The sequence below is a fragment of the Meles meles genome, chromosome 8 (assembly GCF_922984935.1).
Source record: "Meles meles chromosome 8, mMelMel3.1 paternal haplotype, whole genome shotgun sequence".
Taxonomy (NCBI): Eukaryota; Metazoa; Chordata; class Mammalia; order Carnivora; family Mustelidae; genus Meles; species Meles meles.
The window spans coordinates 60,489,905-60,503,219 of NC_060073.1; the positions used below are offsets into that span (position 1 = coordinate 60,489,905).

At 39.3% G+C, this 13,315-nt stretch overlaps 2 protein-coding genes across 3 annotated transcripts in view; one reads left to right on the forward strand and one right to left on the reverse strand.

Moving 5' to 3' along the window:
* The window catches only part of FCHSD2 (FCH and double SH3 domains 2), a 284,199-nt gene that overhangs the window by 102,765 nt on the left and 168,119 nt on the right, over positions 1-13,315 (reverse strand). The gene's annotated exons all lie outside the window — the stretch shown is intronic.
* LOC123948515 (heterogeneous nuclear ribonucleoprotein A1-like) lies at positions 2,690-3,789 on the forward strand. The gene is given in 1 exon segment (XM_046015696.1): positions 2,690-3,789. A coding segment is annotated over 1 exon segment (963 nt). The 5' UTR covers positions 2,690-2,745; the 3' UTR covers positions 3,709-3,789.

Consider the following 13,315-nt stretch of genomic DNA (forward strand, 5'->3'; position numbering starts at 1 on the left):
AGGCCAGAAATGGCTAAGAAAGTAGAAGATTCTGTATGTTCACATATCGTTTCCTTTCTAATGCCATCAATGTCCACTACTTCAAATTTTTAATAACAACAATAAATATATCACAGAATCTAGGAAAATTACTAGATGCCTAATAGTCCACAATTCCAATGAGTAAAAACAATTCAATATTTCTAATATATGAAAATGGGACTTACATGTAAAAAAATAAAAATAATTAAATTTAATGGAAAAATATACTTCACAGAAAACTGCATTAAAAAGCTAAGATAATAAATAGTCAAATATCCACATTCTAACCTATTTTTAAAAAAAGAGCTACTTTAATGGCATTTTAGAATTATTTCTTCAAAGTTAAATATTTTAAAGCTTCATTAAAAACTCTACTGCTAGGGTGGCTTTGTTGGTCAAGATCTGACTCTTGATTTCAGCTCAGGTCATGATCTCAGGTCATCTCAGTTTGCTTGTCCTTCTCCCTCTGCTCCTCCCTGCTGCTTGTGCTCTTTCTTTTGCTCTCTCTCAAATAAATAAAATCTTAAAAATACAACCAACAACAACTCTACTGCTAGTAGCCTTAGTCAATACTCTCGTGCCTCTCCCCAGGACCAATGGAACCAGTGGATTCCGTTATACATCACTTTCATAAGTGCTCAGACAAGTCCATCCCTGTGAAATCCCATCCTTAGCCACCATAGCTTACTGACATCCTGCTCACTACATAAGGGCTATCTAAGATGTTAATTCTCTCATGGAGAAAGGTCCTCCATGACGAAAGACCACAGTAATCTCTTCATTTATTCAACACCAATTTTGAGTGGTAGGTATAAAACAGGGAACAAAACAAAGTATCTGCTGTCAGGAATCTTACATTCCTGGGAGATTTGATGGTCTGAAGCTATTTGTACCACTTATATTCATAGAAACACTCGACTGGAAGCTATTCATGCATATGTAGGATTGTCTTGAGGATTAAAAGAGATACTATAAATGTAAACCCTCTAAAGAATAAAAGCTATGTAGATAATGGCTATTACTATTACATGCTCTTAAATTGTGGTGGGTTTTTTGTTTGTTTTTTTACTGAACTTAGTGGCTTTATTGGGGAGAGGCAGGATTACAACAGACTTGAGTTGGCACTGGGGCTCTTCTTGTGAAGGTGGGCATGACACTGACAAAGTGCCAGTTGTACTGTATCCACCACCTGGCTTGGCCTGTCTTCTCCTTTTTCTGTTTGGCCACCTTGGGAGCCTGCTCCCTTACTTTCCTAGAACAGGCCAGGGAACCGGGAACTTTGTCTCCAGTGGCCGGCTGCTTCCAGGGTGTTCAGAGCCTCCACTCCACATTGACCTACAGTAGCCTCGTCCTCCAGGGATGTGCCTGCCAGGAGCACGACTGGATCTTCTCGAGTGATGCCCTCCAGCAAGGCTACATGAACCTTGATCTGGATGAGCATCTCCTGGCTGGTCACCTTGAGGATGTGCAGCTCCTGGGCAAGGACAAAGCTACATGTCCACTACTGAACCACGGGTACCACGGCCGCTCCTGTGAAGATGGAGGAAGAAGCAAGGGCTTGCACATCGTCACCACCTGCTGCGTGCCATGTCACTGCAATTGTCACATCCAGTTGTAGCTGGATGTCCTCTTATGTAGATGTCTTAGTTCTACTTCTAATTTGTAAGGTCCCTGACAGCAAGGATTCACAAAGTGCTCAGCTCTCTTTGTTGGTAAAGAGGCATTTAAAATTATTTGCAATGGAGGATATAGATAATAAAGGTACAGCCTTAAAATGAGTGGAATTCTGGGGTGCCTGGGTGGCTCAGTGGGTTAAAGCCTCTGCCCTCGGCTCAGGTCATGATCCCAGGGTCCTGGGATCGAGCCCCTCATCAGGCTCTCTGCTCAGCAGGGAGCCTGCTTCCCTTCCTCTCTTTCTCTACTCTGTGCCTGCCTCTCTGTCCACTTGTAATCTCTCTCTCTGTGTGTCAAATAAATAAACAAAATCTTTAAAAAAAATGAGTGGAATTCTGACACGTGATATAACATAGATAATCTTGAAGATATTACACTAAGTGGAATAAAGCAGACATAAAAGGACAAATACTGTATGACTCCACTTATATGAGATACTTAACATTACTCAGATTCATATATAGGAAGTAGAACAGTGGTTTTCAGGGGTCAGAAGGAAAACGGAATGGGGAGTTATCATTTAGCAGGCATGGAGTTTCAGTTTTGGAAGATAAAAAAGTCCTGGAGATGGATGGTGGTGATAGTTGCATAATACTGTACGTGTACCTAATGCCAATGAACTGTATATGTAGAAATGGTTAGGTCCATATCAGACTTCTGCGGAAGAGAACCAAGTAGGAGGATCCTCAGTTCATCATATCCCGCAGATAAAACTAGGTAAGATCCTACATCAGTGTAAACAATCCAGAAAACAACATGAAGACTGGCAGAACTCTCTACAGCTAAATGTAAGGGACACATCAAAAAGTGCAGGGAGAGTGGAGACACAGTTGGGAGCTAAACAGATCCATGGAGCTACCCATGGGAGGGATGCTAGGGGCTGGAGAGGGTAGAGAGACAAACCCTCACACCAAACACCCCAGGCACAGGGCACTCGAGTGGGGAAGACAAATCCCCATAACATTTGGCTTTTAAAACCAAAGGGCCTGCCTTTCTGCCCGCGGACGCCGCCGAGTAAGCATCGTTGAAGTCTCCCCTCCCACCGCCGTCATGTCTAAGTCAGAGTCTCCCAAAGAGCCTGAACAGCTGCGGAAGCTCTTCATCGGAGGTCTGAGCTTTGAAACAACCGATGAGAGTCTGAGGAGCCATTTTGAGCCATGGGGAACACTTACGGACTGTGTGGTAATGAGAGATCCAAACACCAAGCGCTCCAGAGGCTTTGGGTTTGTCACATATGCCACTGTGGAGGAGGTGGATGCAGCCATGAATGCAAGGCCACACAAGGTGGATGGAAGAGTTGTGGAACCAAAGAGGGCTGTCTCAAGAGAAGATTCTCAAAGACCTGGTGCCCACTTAACTGTGAAAAAGATTTTTGTTGGTGGCATTAAAGAAGACACTGAAGAACATCATCTAAGAGATTATTTTGAACAGTATGGGAAAATCGAAGTGATTGAGATCATGACTGACCGAGGCAGTGGCAAAAAGAGGGGTTTTGCTTTTGTAACATTTGATGACCATGATTCTGTAGACAAGATTGTCATTCAAAAATACCATACTGTAAATGGCCACAACTGTGAAGTAAGGAAAGCGCTCTCTAAGCAAGAGATGGCTAGTGCTTCATCCAGCCAAAGAGGTCGAAGTGGTTCTGGAAACTTTGGTGGTGGTCGTGGAGGTGGTTTTGGTGGGAATGACAACTTTGGTCGCGGAGGAAACTTCAGTGGTCGAGGTGGCTTTGGTGGCAGTCGAGGTGGTGGTGGATATGGTGGCAGTGGGGATGGCTAGAACGGATTTGGTAATGATGGAAGCAACTTTGGAGGTGGCGGAAGCTATAATGATTTTGGCAATTACAACAATCAGTCCTCAAATTTTGGACCCATGAAAGGAGGCAATTTTGGAGGCAGAAGCTCTGGCCCTTATGGTGGTGGAGGCCAATATTTCGCCAAACCACGAAACCAAGGTGGCTATGGTGGTTCCAGCAGCAGCAGTAGCTACGGCAGTGGCAGAAGGTTTTAATTACTGCCAGGAAACAAAGCTTAGCAGGAGAGGAGAGCCAGAGAAGTGACAGGGAAGCTACAGGTTACAACAGATTTGTGAACTCAGCCAAGCACAGTGATGGCAGGGCCTAGCTGCTACAAAGAAGACATGTTTTAGACAATACTCATGTGTATGGGCAAAAAAAAACTCGAGGACTGTATTTGTGACTAATTGTATAACAGGTTATTTTAGTTTCTGTTCTGTGGAAAGTGTAAAGCATTCCAACAAAGGGTTTTAATGTAGATTTTTTTTTTGCACCCATGCTGTTGATTGCTAAATGTAATAGTCTGATCATGACGCTGAATAAATGTGTCTTTTTTTTAAAAAAAAAAAAAACCAAAAAAACCAAAGGGCCTAATTTCTGAGTTCTTATAATCAGCAAGGCTTAAATTAACACCTGGAACTTTAAAAAAAATCAGTGGGCTCAGCTCTGGGAAAGGCTGAGGGCAAGAAAATATGGAATCCCCACCTCTAAAGAAATAGCACTAACCCGAGTTACAGCATAGAAACAGCAATTTGAGAAATATCTGGGGGTACATGGGAATGGTTATTTACTAATCTGAGCATGCACTGGAGGGGCAAGGATTGTTGGAATATCTCTACAAGAATGAAAGAGCTGATGGATGCCATGTGTCTCCCCTAGCCTAGATGCATGGACACCTGCAGAATCATTTCAGTGCCAACACTCTCCACCTAGCTTGCTACCAGAATGCTTTCCCCCTCGCTTCTGTAGATCTGCCCCCTCAAACAAGGCTGGTCTTGGCAAGAGTTCTGGATAGCTGCAGCTCCCTCACAGACCTGTGCAAACTTTGCTAACACCTCTCCCCTATAACTCCCTTGCAAACCTGCCTCCTTCCAGTACACCTTAGGTTGAATCCCATTCAAAGTGTTGCTGCAAGCCTGGAAGTGACCAAGAAGTGCCGAAAAGGGCCAGCACCAGTCCAAAGTGACTGCTGTCCCAGTGACGGTAGAAGAAAACCACATAACGCTAGTTGGCCTGTGGCCCCAACAGTGGGCTGGGGCAGCTATCTGTCTGACTGCAGGCCCTACCCACCAACAAAAGCTTCTCGGGGGACAGTACAGGGAAAGTGCCCTGTACTTCAGTGCTATTTATCTCTAGCAAATGGCTGGTTCAACTCAACTGAAGCCCAAAGTGACCCAAGACTGGCCCACTACACAGGGACCAAATCCTGCCCACTAGAGGCAAAGAGAGCCATTGTAGATGACTTAGCTGAAGGTAAAAGCAGTTCAGCCACAAGGTTATGGCATATGCAATATACACAGATACCCCTAAAGTACCAGGTGCTCATGAACAGGTGACATTGCATTACAGGGCACTACTGGATCTCTTCTTTATAAGGCCGCTACTTTCAGCAGCAGGAGATGTAACTAACTTTCCTAACACAAAGAAACAGATAGAGAGAGTTAGACAAATTGAGAAGATGGAGAAGTATATCCGAAATGGAAGAACAGGACAGAATCATAAGGAGAGACCTAAACAAAATGGAGATAAGTAATATGACTGATAGATAATTTACAGTAATGATCATAAAGACACTCACTAGATTTGAAAAAGAGTAGAGGACCTTGGTGAAATCCTTAGCAAAGAGACAGAAAACATAAAAAAGAATCAGTCAGAAATCAAGAACTCATAACTAAAATTTAAAATACACTAAATAGAATAAATAGTAGACCAGAGGAAGCAGAAGAATGGATCATGGAATTGGAGGAGGAGTAAGTGATGGAAAGCAATCAAACTGAACAAGGGACACCATCAAGCATAATAACATTCACATTATAGGGATCCCAGAAGGAAAAGAGAGAAAAAAGGAAGCAGAAAATGTATTTGAAGAAATAATAGCTGAAAGCTTCCCAAATCAGGGGAAGGAAACAGAAATCCAGATCCAAGAGACAAAGAGAGCCCCCAACAAATCAACTGAAGAAGGTCCACACCAAAACACATAGTTACAAAAGCAGCAAAAAGTAGTGATAAGAAGAGAATTTTAAAAGCAGCAAGAGAAAACAAAAACAGTTACATATCAGGGAAATCCCACAAGGCTATGAGCTGATTTTTTAGCAGGAAGTCTGTAGGCCAGAAGAGAGTGGCATGATATAGTTAAAGTGATAAAAGAAAAAAAAATCTGTAGCCAAGAACACTCTATCCAGCAAGGCTATCATTCAGAATAGGAGAGATAAAGAGTTTCCCAGACAAACAAAAGTTAAAAGGAATTCATAACCAGTAAACCAGCCCTACAAGATATGTTAAAAGGGACTCTGCATGCAAAGCAAACAACGTAAGTTAAAGGAGGAAAAGTGGGAAGGAGGAAAGCAGTAAAATTAAGTGTATCTATAAAGATCAGTCAGGGGATTCACAAAACACAAAGATGTAAATTACAACACCACATATCTAAAATGTGAAGGCCATGTGTCTACTGGCCATCTGTATGTCTTCTTTGGAAAAATGTCTATTCATATCCTCTGCTTGTTTTTTAACTGGATTATTTGTTTCTGGGTGTTACAGATATATCATTTGCAAATATCTTCTCCCATTCTGTAGGCTGACTTTTGGTTTTATTGATTGTTTCCTTTGCTGTGCAGAAGCTTTTTATTCTGATGAAGTTCCCAATAGTTTATTTTTGCTTTTGTTTCCCTTGCCTTAGGAGACATACCTAGTAAGAAGTTGCTACAGCCAATGTCAAAGAGGTTACAGCCTGTGTTTTCTCTAGGATTTTAATGGTTTCCTATTCACATTTAGGTCTTTAATCCATTTTGAATTTATTTTTGTGTATGGTGTAAGAAAGTGGTCCACTTTCATTCTTTTGCATGTTGCTATCCAGTCAGTCAGAGGAAGACAAATACCACATCATCTCACTCATATGTGGAATTTTAAGAAACAAAACAAAAGAACACAGGGAGAGAAAAGAAAGAGGTAACCAAGAAACAGACTCCTAATTATAGAGAATAAACTGATGGTTATGAGAGGGGAAGAAAGTGGGGGGATAAGTTAGTTAGGTGATGGGGATTAAGGAGGGCACTGGTTGTGATAGTCACTGGATACTGTATAGAAGTGTTGAATCACTAATTCTACGTCTGAAACTAATATTACACTGTATGCTAACTAACTGGAATTTAAATAAAAACTTGAAGAAGAAGAAAAGAGTTCACACTTAAAGGACCATTAACTTAATATATTGACTACTCTATGCATAAGTTTTTATATACAAACTTAATGATAACCACAAATCAAAAACCACTAATAGACACACAAAAAATAGACAGGAATCCAATTATACCACTACATAAAGCCAGCAAGCCGTGAGAAAAGAGAACAAGAGACGAAAGGGACAAAGAACTACAAAACGAACATAAAACAAATAACAAAATGGCATTAAGTACATACTTACCAGTAATTACTTATGTAAGTAGGCTAAACGCTCCAATCAAAAGACATAGGGTGATGAAATGGATAAATAACAAGACCCAACAATATGCTGTCTACAAGAGACTCCTTTCAGACCTAAAGACACATGCAAATTGAAAGTGAGGGGACTGACAAGCATTTATCATGCAAATGGAAGGAAAAAGAAAGCCAGAGTAGCAATACTTATACTGGACAAAATGGACTTTATTTTTTTAAAAAATATTTTATTTATTTTGACAGGCAGAGATCACAAGTAGGCAGAGAGACAGACAGAGAGAGAGGGGGAAGCAGGCTCCCTGCTGAGTAGAAAGCCCAATGCGGGGCTCGATCCCAGGACCCTGAGATCATATCATGACTTGAGCCAAAAGCTCAGAGGCTTTAACCCACTGAGCCACCCAGGCGCCCCACAAAATAGACTTTAAAACGAAGACTGTAAAAATAGGAAAAGAAGGACACTATATAGTCATAAACAGAACAATCCAACAAGAAGATATAACAATTATAAATCTTTATGCACCTAATGTGGGAGCACTCAAATATATAAAGCAGTTAATAACAAATATAAAGGAAGTAAATGATAGTAATACAGTAACAGTAGGAGACCTTAACACCCCACTTACATCAATGGATAGACCATCCAAACAGAAAATCAGTAAGGAAATAGTGGCGTTGAATGAGACATTGGAGTAGATAGATCTAACAGCTATACACAGAACATTCCATCTAAAACAGCAGAATATACATTCAAATGCACATGGCACATTCTCCAGAACAGATCACATTTTAGTGCACAAAATAAGTCTCAATAAATTCAAAGAGATCAAAGTCTTATCATTCACCTTTTCTGACCACAACACTATGAAATGAGAAGTCAACCACAAGAAAAAAATCTGGAAAGAAAAAAAATACATGGATGTTAAATAATATGCTGCTAAACGATGAATGGGTCAATCAAGAAATCAAAGAGGAAATAAAAAAATACACAGAGAAAATGAAAATGAAAGCACAATGGTTCAAAACTTTGGGATGCAGTAATGGCTATTCTATGAGGGAAGTTTATAGCAATACAGGCCTATCCCAAGAAGCAAGAAAAATCTCAAGTAAACAACCTAATTTTACACACAAAAGAACTAAAAAAGAACAAAACCCATAACTGGTAGAAGGAAGAAAATAATACAAAAGAGAGCAGAAAAAAACAAAATAGAAGTAAAAAAGAAGAAAACAGATCAATGAAACCAGGAGCTGGTTCTTTGAAAAGATCAAAAAAATTGATAACCTTTAGCTAGACTCATCAAAAAAAAAAAAAAAAAAGAAAGAAAGAAAGAGAGAGAGAAGACTCAAATAAACAAAATCAAAGTGAAACAGGAAAAATAACAACCAACACCACAGAAATACAAAGGAGTACATAAGAATATTATGAAAACTTATATGCCAACATATTGGACAACGTAGAAGAAATGGGTAAGTTCCTAGAAACATAAAACCTCCCAAAATGGAATCAGGAAGAAATAGAAAACTTGAACAGACTGATTACCATCAACAAAATTGAATCAGGAATAAAAAAAAACTCCCAACAAATAAAACTCCAGGAACAAACAGCTTCACAGGTGAATTCTGCCAAACATTTAAGACAAGTTATTATCTATTCTTCTCAAAATAGTCCAAAAGACAGAAGAAGAAAAGCTTTCAAATTCAGTCTATGAGATCAACATTACCCTGATACTAAGACCAGATAAAGACACCTCAAAAAGAAAGAACTACAGGTCAATATCTGTGAAGAACATAGATGCAAAAATCCTCAACAAAATATTAGCAAACCAAATCCAACAATACATTAAAAAAATCATTTGCCATGATCAGGTGAGATTTATTCCTGAGGGGCAAAGGTGGTTCAACATTCACAAATCAATCAACATGATACATCAACAAGAGAAAGAATAAAAACCATACGATCATTTCAATAGATGCAGAAAAAGCATCTGACAAAGTAGAATTTCCATTTCTGACAAAAACTGCCAACAAAGTAGGTTTAGAGGGAACAAACCTCTAATATAGTAAGGGTCATATATGAAAAACCCACAGCTAATATAATACTCAATGATGAAAAATTGAAAGCTTTCCCCCAAAGATCAGAAATAAGACAAGGATGTCTCTTCTCACCACTTTTATTCAACTAAGTGCTGGAAGTCCTAGCCACAGCAATCAAACAAGAAAAAGGAATAAAAGGCATCCAAATTGGTAAGGAAGAAGTAAAACTTTCACTATTTGTAGGTGACATGATACTATATATAAAATACCCTAAAGACTCCACCAAAAGACTACTAGACTGATAAATGAATTCAGTAAGGTCACAGGACACAAAATCAAAATACAGAAATCCACTGCATTTCTATATACTAATAATGAAGAAGCAAAAAGAGAAAATTAAGAAAATAATCCCATTTACAACTGCACCAAGCATAATAAAATACCTAGGAATAAACTTAACCACAGATATAAAAAGACCTGTACTTCAGAAACTATAAAACAACAATGAAAGAAATTGAAGATGACACAAACAAATGGAAAGATATTACATGCTCATGGATTGGAAGAACATTGTTAAAATGTCCATACATTAATCTACAGATTGTCCATACTAAGCAATCTACAGATCTAAAGCAATCCCTATCACGGGGCACCTGGGTGGCTCAGTCAGTTAAGCATCTGACTTTGGCTCAGGTCATGATCTCAAGGTCCTGGCATTGAGCCCCATGTAGGGCTCTTGCTCAGTGGGAAGGATCCTTCTCTCTCTCTTTCTGCCCCTCCCCCTCCTCATGCTCTCTTTCTCTCTCAAATAAATAAAATCTTAAAAATAATCCCTATCAAAATACTAATAGCATTTTTCACAGAACTAGAACAAACAATCCTAAAATTTTTATGGAAACACAAAAGGTCACAATAGCCCAAGTAGTCTTGAAAAAGAACAAAACTGGAAGTATTACAATCTCAGATTTCAAGATATACTTCAAAGGTGTAGTAATCAAAACAATATGGTACTGGCACAAAAAGAGACACATAGATCAATGCAACAAAATGGAAAATCTAGAAATAAGCCCATGATTAATTAATCAATTAATTTTTGACAAAGGAGGTAAGAATATGCAATGGGGAAAAGTTTCTTTAACAAATGGCTCAGGGTTGGGGCGCCTGGGTGGCTCAGTGGGTTAAAGCCTCTGCCTTCCACTCAGGTCATGATCTCAGGGTCCTGGGATCGAGCCCCACATCGGGCTCTCTGCTCTGCGGGGAGCCTGCTTCCTCCTCTCTCTCTGCCTGCCTCTCTGTCTAGTTGTGATTTCTCTCTGTCAAATTAAAAAAAAAAAAAAAAAAAGGGAAATGATCCCTTCTTTAAAAACAAATGGCTCAGGGAAAAATGGACAGCCCTTTGCAAAAGAATGAAATTGGACCACTTTCTTATACCATACATAAAAATAACCTCAAAATGTATTAAAGACCTAAATGTGAGACAGAAAACCATAAAATCCTAGAAGAGCACAGGCAGTAACTTCTCTGATATTAGTAGTAGCAACATTTTTCTAGATATGTCTCCTGAGGCAAGGAAACAAAAGCAAAAATAAACTACTCAGAGTACATCAAAATAAAAAGCCTTTGAACACCAAAGAAACAGTCAAAAAAAAAAAAAAAACTAAAAGAAAACCTACTGAACAAGAGGAGATATTTGCAAATGACATATCTGACAAAGGGTTAGCATCCAGAATAGATAAAGAACTTCCACAATTCCACATAAAAAAAAAATCCAATTTAAAAATGGGCAAAGACATGAACAGACATTTTTCCAAAGAATACACAGAGATGGCCAACAGACACATGAAAAGATGCTCAGTATCACTGATCATCAGGGAAATGCAAATCAAAATCACAATGAGGTATCACTTCATACCTGTCAGAATGGCTAACATCAAAAACGTAAGAAACAACAAGTGTTGGTGAGGATGTGGAGGAAAAATAACCCTCATTTACTGTTGGTTGGAATGCAAACTGGTATAGCCACTACAGAAAACAGTGTGAAGATTCCTCAAAAAATTAAAAACAGAATTACCATATGATTCATTAATTCCACTACTGGATATTTATCCAAAGAATATGAAAACACTGATTCGAAGAGATATATGCACCCCTATGTTTACTGCAGCATTATTTACAACAGTAAAATTATGGAAGCAGTCACGTATCCACTGATTGATGTGGTAAATACACAATGGAATATTACTCAGCCACAAAAAGAAAAATATATTGCCATTTGCAACAACATGGATAATGTGAAGTGAAGTAAGTCAGGGAAAGACAAATACCATATAATTTCATTCATATGGGGAATTTAAGAAACAAAACAAACAAAAAAAGAGACTAACCAAAAAACAAACTTTTTTTTTTTAAGATTTTATTTATTTATTTGACAGACAGAGATCACAAGTAGGCAAAGAGGCAGGCAGAGAGAGGAGGAAGCAGGCCCCCTGCTGAGCAGAGAGCCTGATGCGGGGCTCGATCCCAGGACACTGGGATCAGACCTGAGCCAAAGGCAGAGGCTTTAACCCACTGAGCCACCCAGGCACCCCCCAAAAACAAACTTTTAACTATAGAGAAAAACTGATGGTTACCAGAGAGGAGATAAAGAAAATTAAGAGTACACTTATCATGATGAACACTGACTAATGTATAGAATTGTTGAATCATTATATTGTAGACCTGAAACTAATATAACACTATATGCTAATGATACTGGAATTGAAAAGAAAAAAGGAAATGGTTAAAATGGAGAATTTAGGGGCACCTGGGTGGCTCAGTGGGTTAAAGCCTCTGCCTTCGGCTCAGGTCATGATCCCAGAGTCCGGGATTGAGCCCTGCATCAAGCCCCACATCAAGCCCCGAGTCGGGCTCTCTGATCGGCTGGAAGCCTGCTTCCTTCTCTCTCTCTCTCTCTGCCTGTCTCTTTGCCTATTTGTGATCTCTGTCAAATAAATAAATAAAATCTTTAAAAAATTTTAAAAAATAAAATGGAGAATTTAATGTTTTGTGTATTTTACCAAAATAATTCTTTAAAAGTTGGTTTTTTACTTTCCCCAAAAGATCTCAGAATAAGACAAGAATATCAACTCTAATTACTTCTATTCACCATTGTACTAAGGATCCTAGCCAACAGAATAAGGCAAGAAATAAAAAGACTTCTAGATCAGAAATACAGAAATGGGTGTGCCTGGATGGCTCAGTTGGATAAGCACTTGCCCAAGGCTCAGGTCATGGTCCCAGCGTGTTGAGATTGAGCCCTACATTGGGCTCTCTGCTCAGTGGGGAGTCTGCTTTTCCCTCACCTTCTGTCCCTCCCCTGCCTGTGTGTGTGCATGCTCGCACACTCTCTCTCTCGCAATAAATAAAACCTTTAAGGAAAAAGACAGAAATAAACTATGACATGATCATGGTTATTTAAAACTGTAAAGAATCCACAAACAAAGCTACTAGAATAAGTGAATTTAGGAAGACTGCAGGATAAAAGGTCATGTAGCAGATTACATTTGCCAAAAAACAGTCACAGCAATATTTCTGGTGCCACCTCTTCTTCCACAACTTTGCCATACTGCACAAAGAAGCAGAATCTATCCCATCAATCCCTCTTGATCTTGGGTTGAACCTTGTAACTTCTTTGACGAATGGAATGCAGAAAAGAAACTGTATGACCTTTGAGACTATTTCATAAAAGGCAATATTGCCTGGCCAGCCTCCTTCCCCTCCTCACATAATTTGTCTTTGGAACCCAACACTGAGAAGAAGCCCAGGCAACACAGAGAAGCCATGTGCAGAAACTCTAGCTGACAGTCCCCCAGAGTCTCAGCCAACATGGAGCACCAAGTACTAAACATGGGAGAAAGTACACTTTCAGAAGAACTTGGCTGCTAGCCTTTAAGCTGCTCTAGCTGATGTGGAATGGTACAGAGACAAGTTATCCCCACTAAGCTCTGTCGAAAGTACAGATTCAAGAGAAAAATAAACACCTGTGTTGTTTAAAGCCACTAAGCTTTACAGAAATCTGTTGTGCAGAGTAACGTAGTAACTGCCATAAGTCAATATATGAAAATCAATTGATTTTCTAGATATTAATAAAAAGATGAA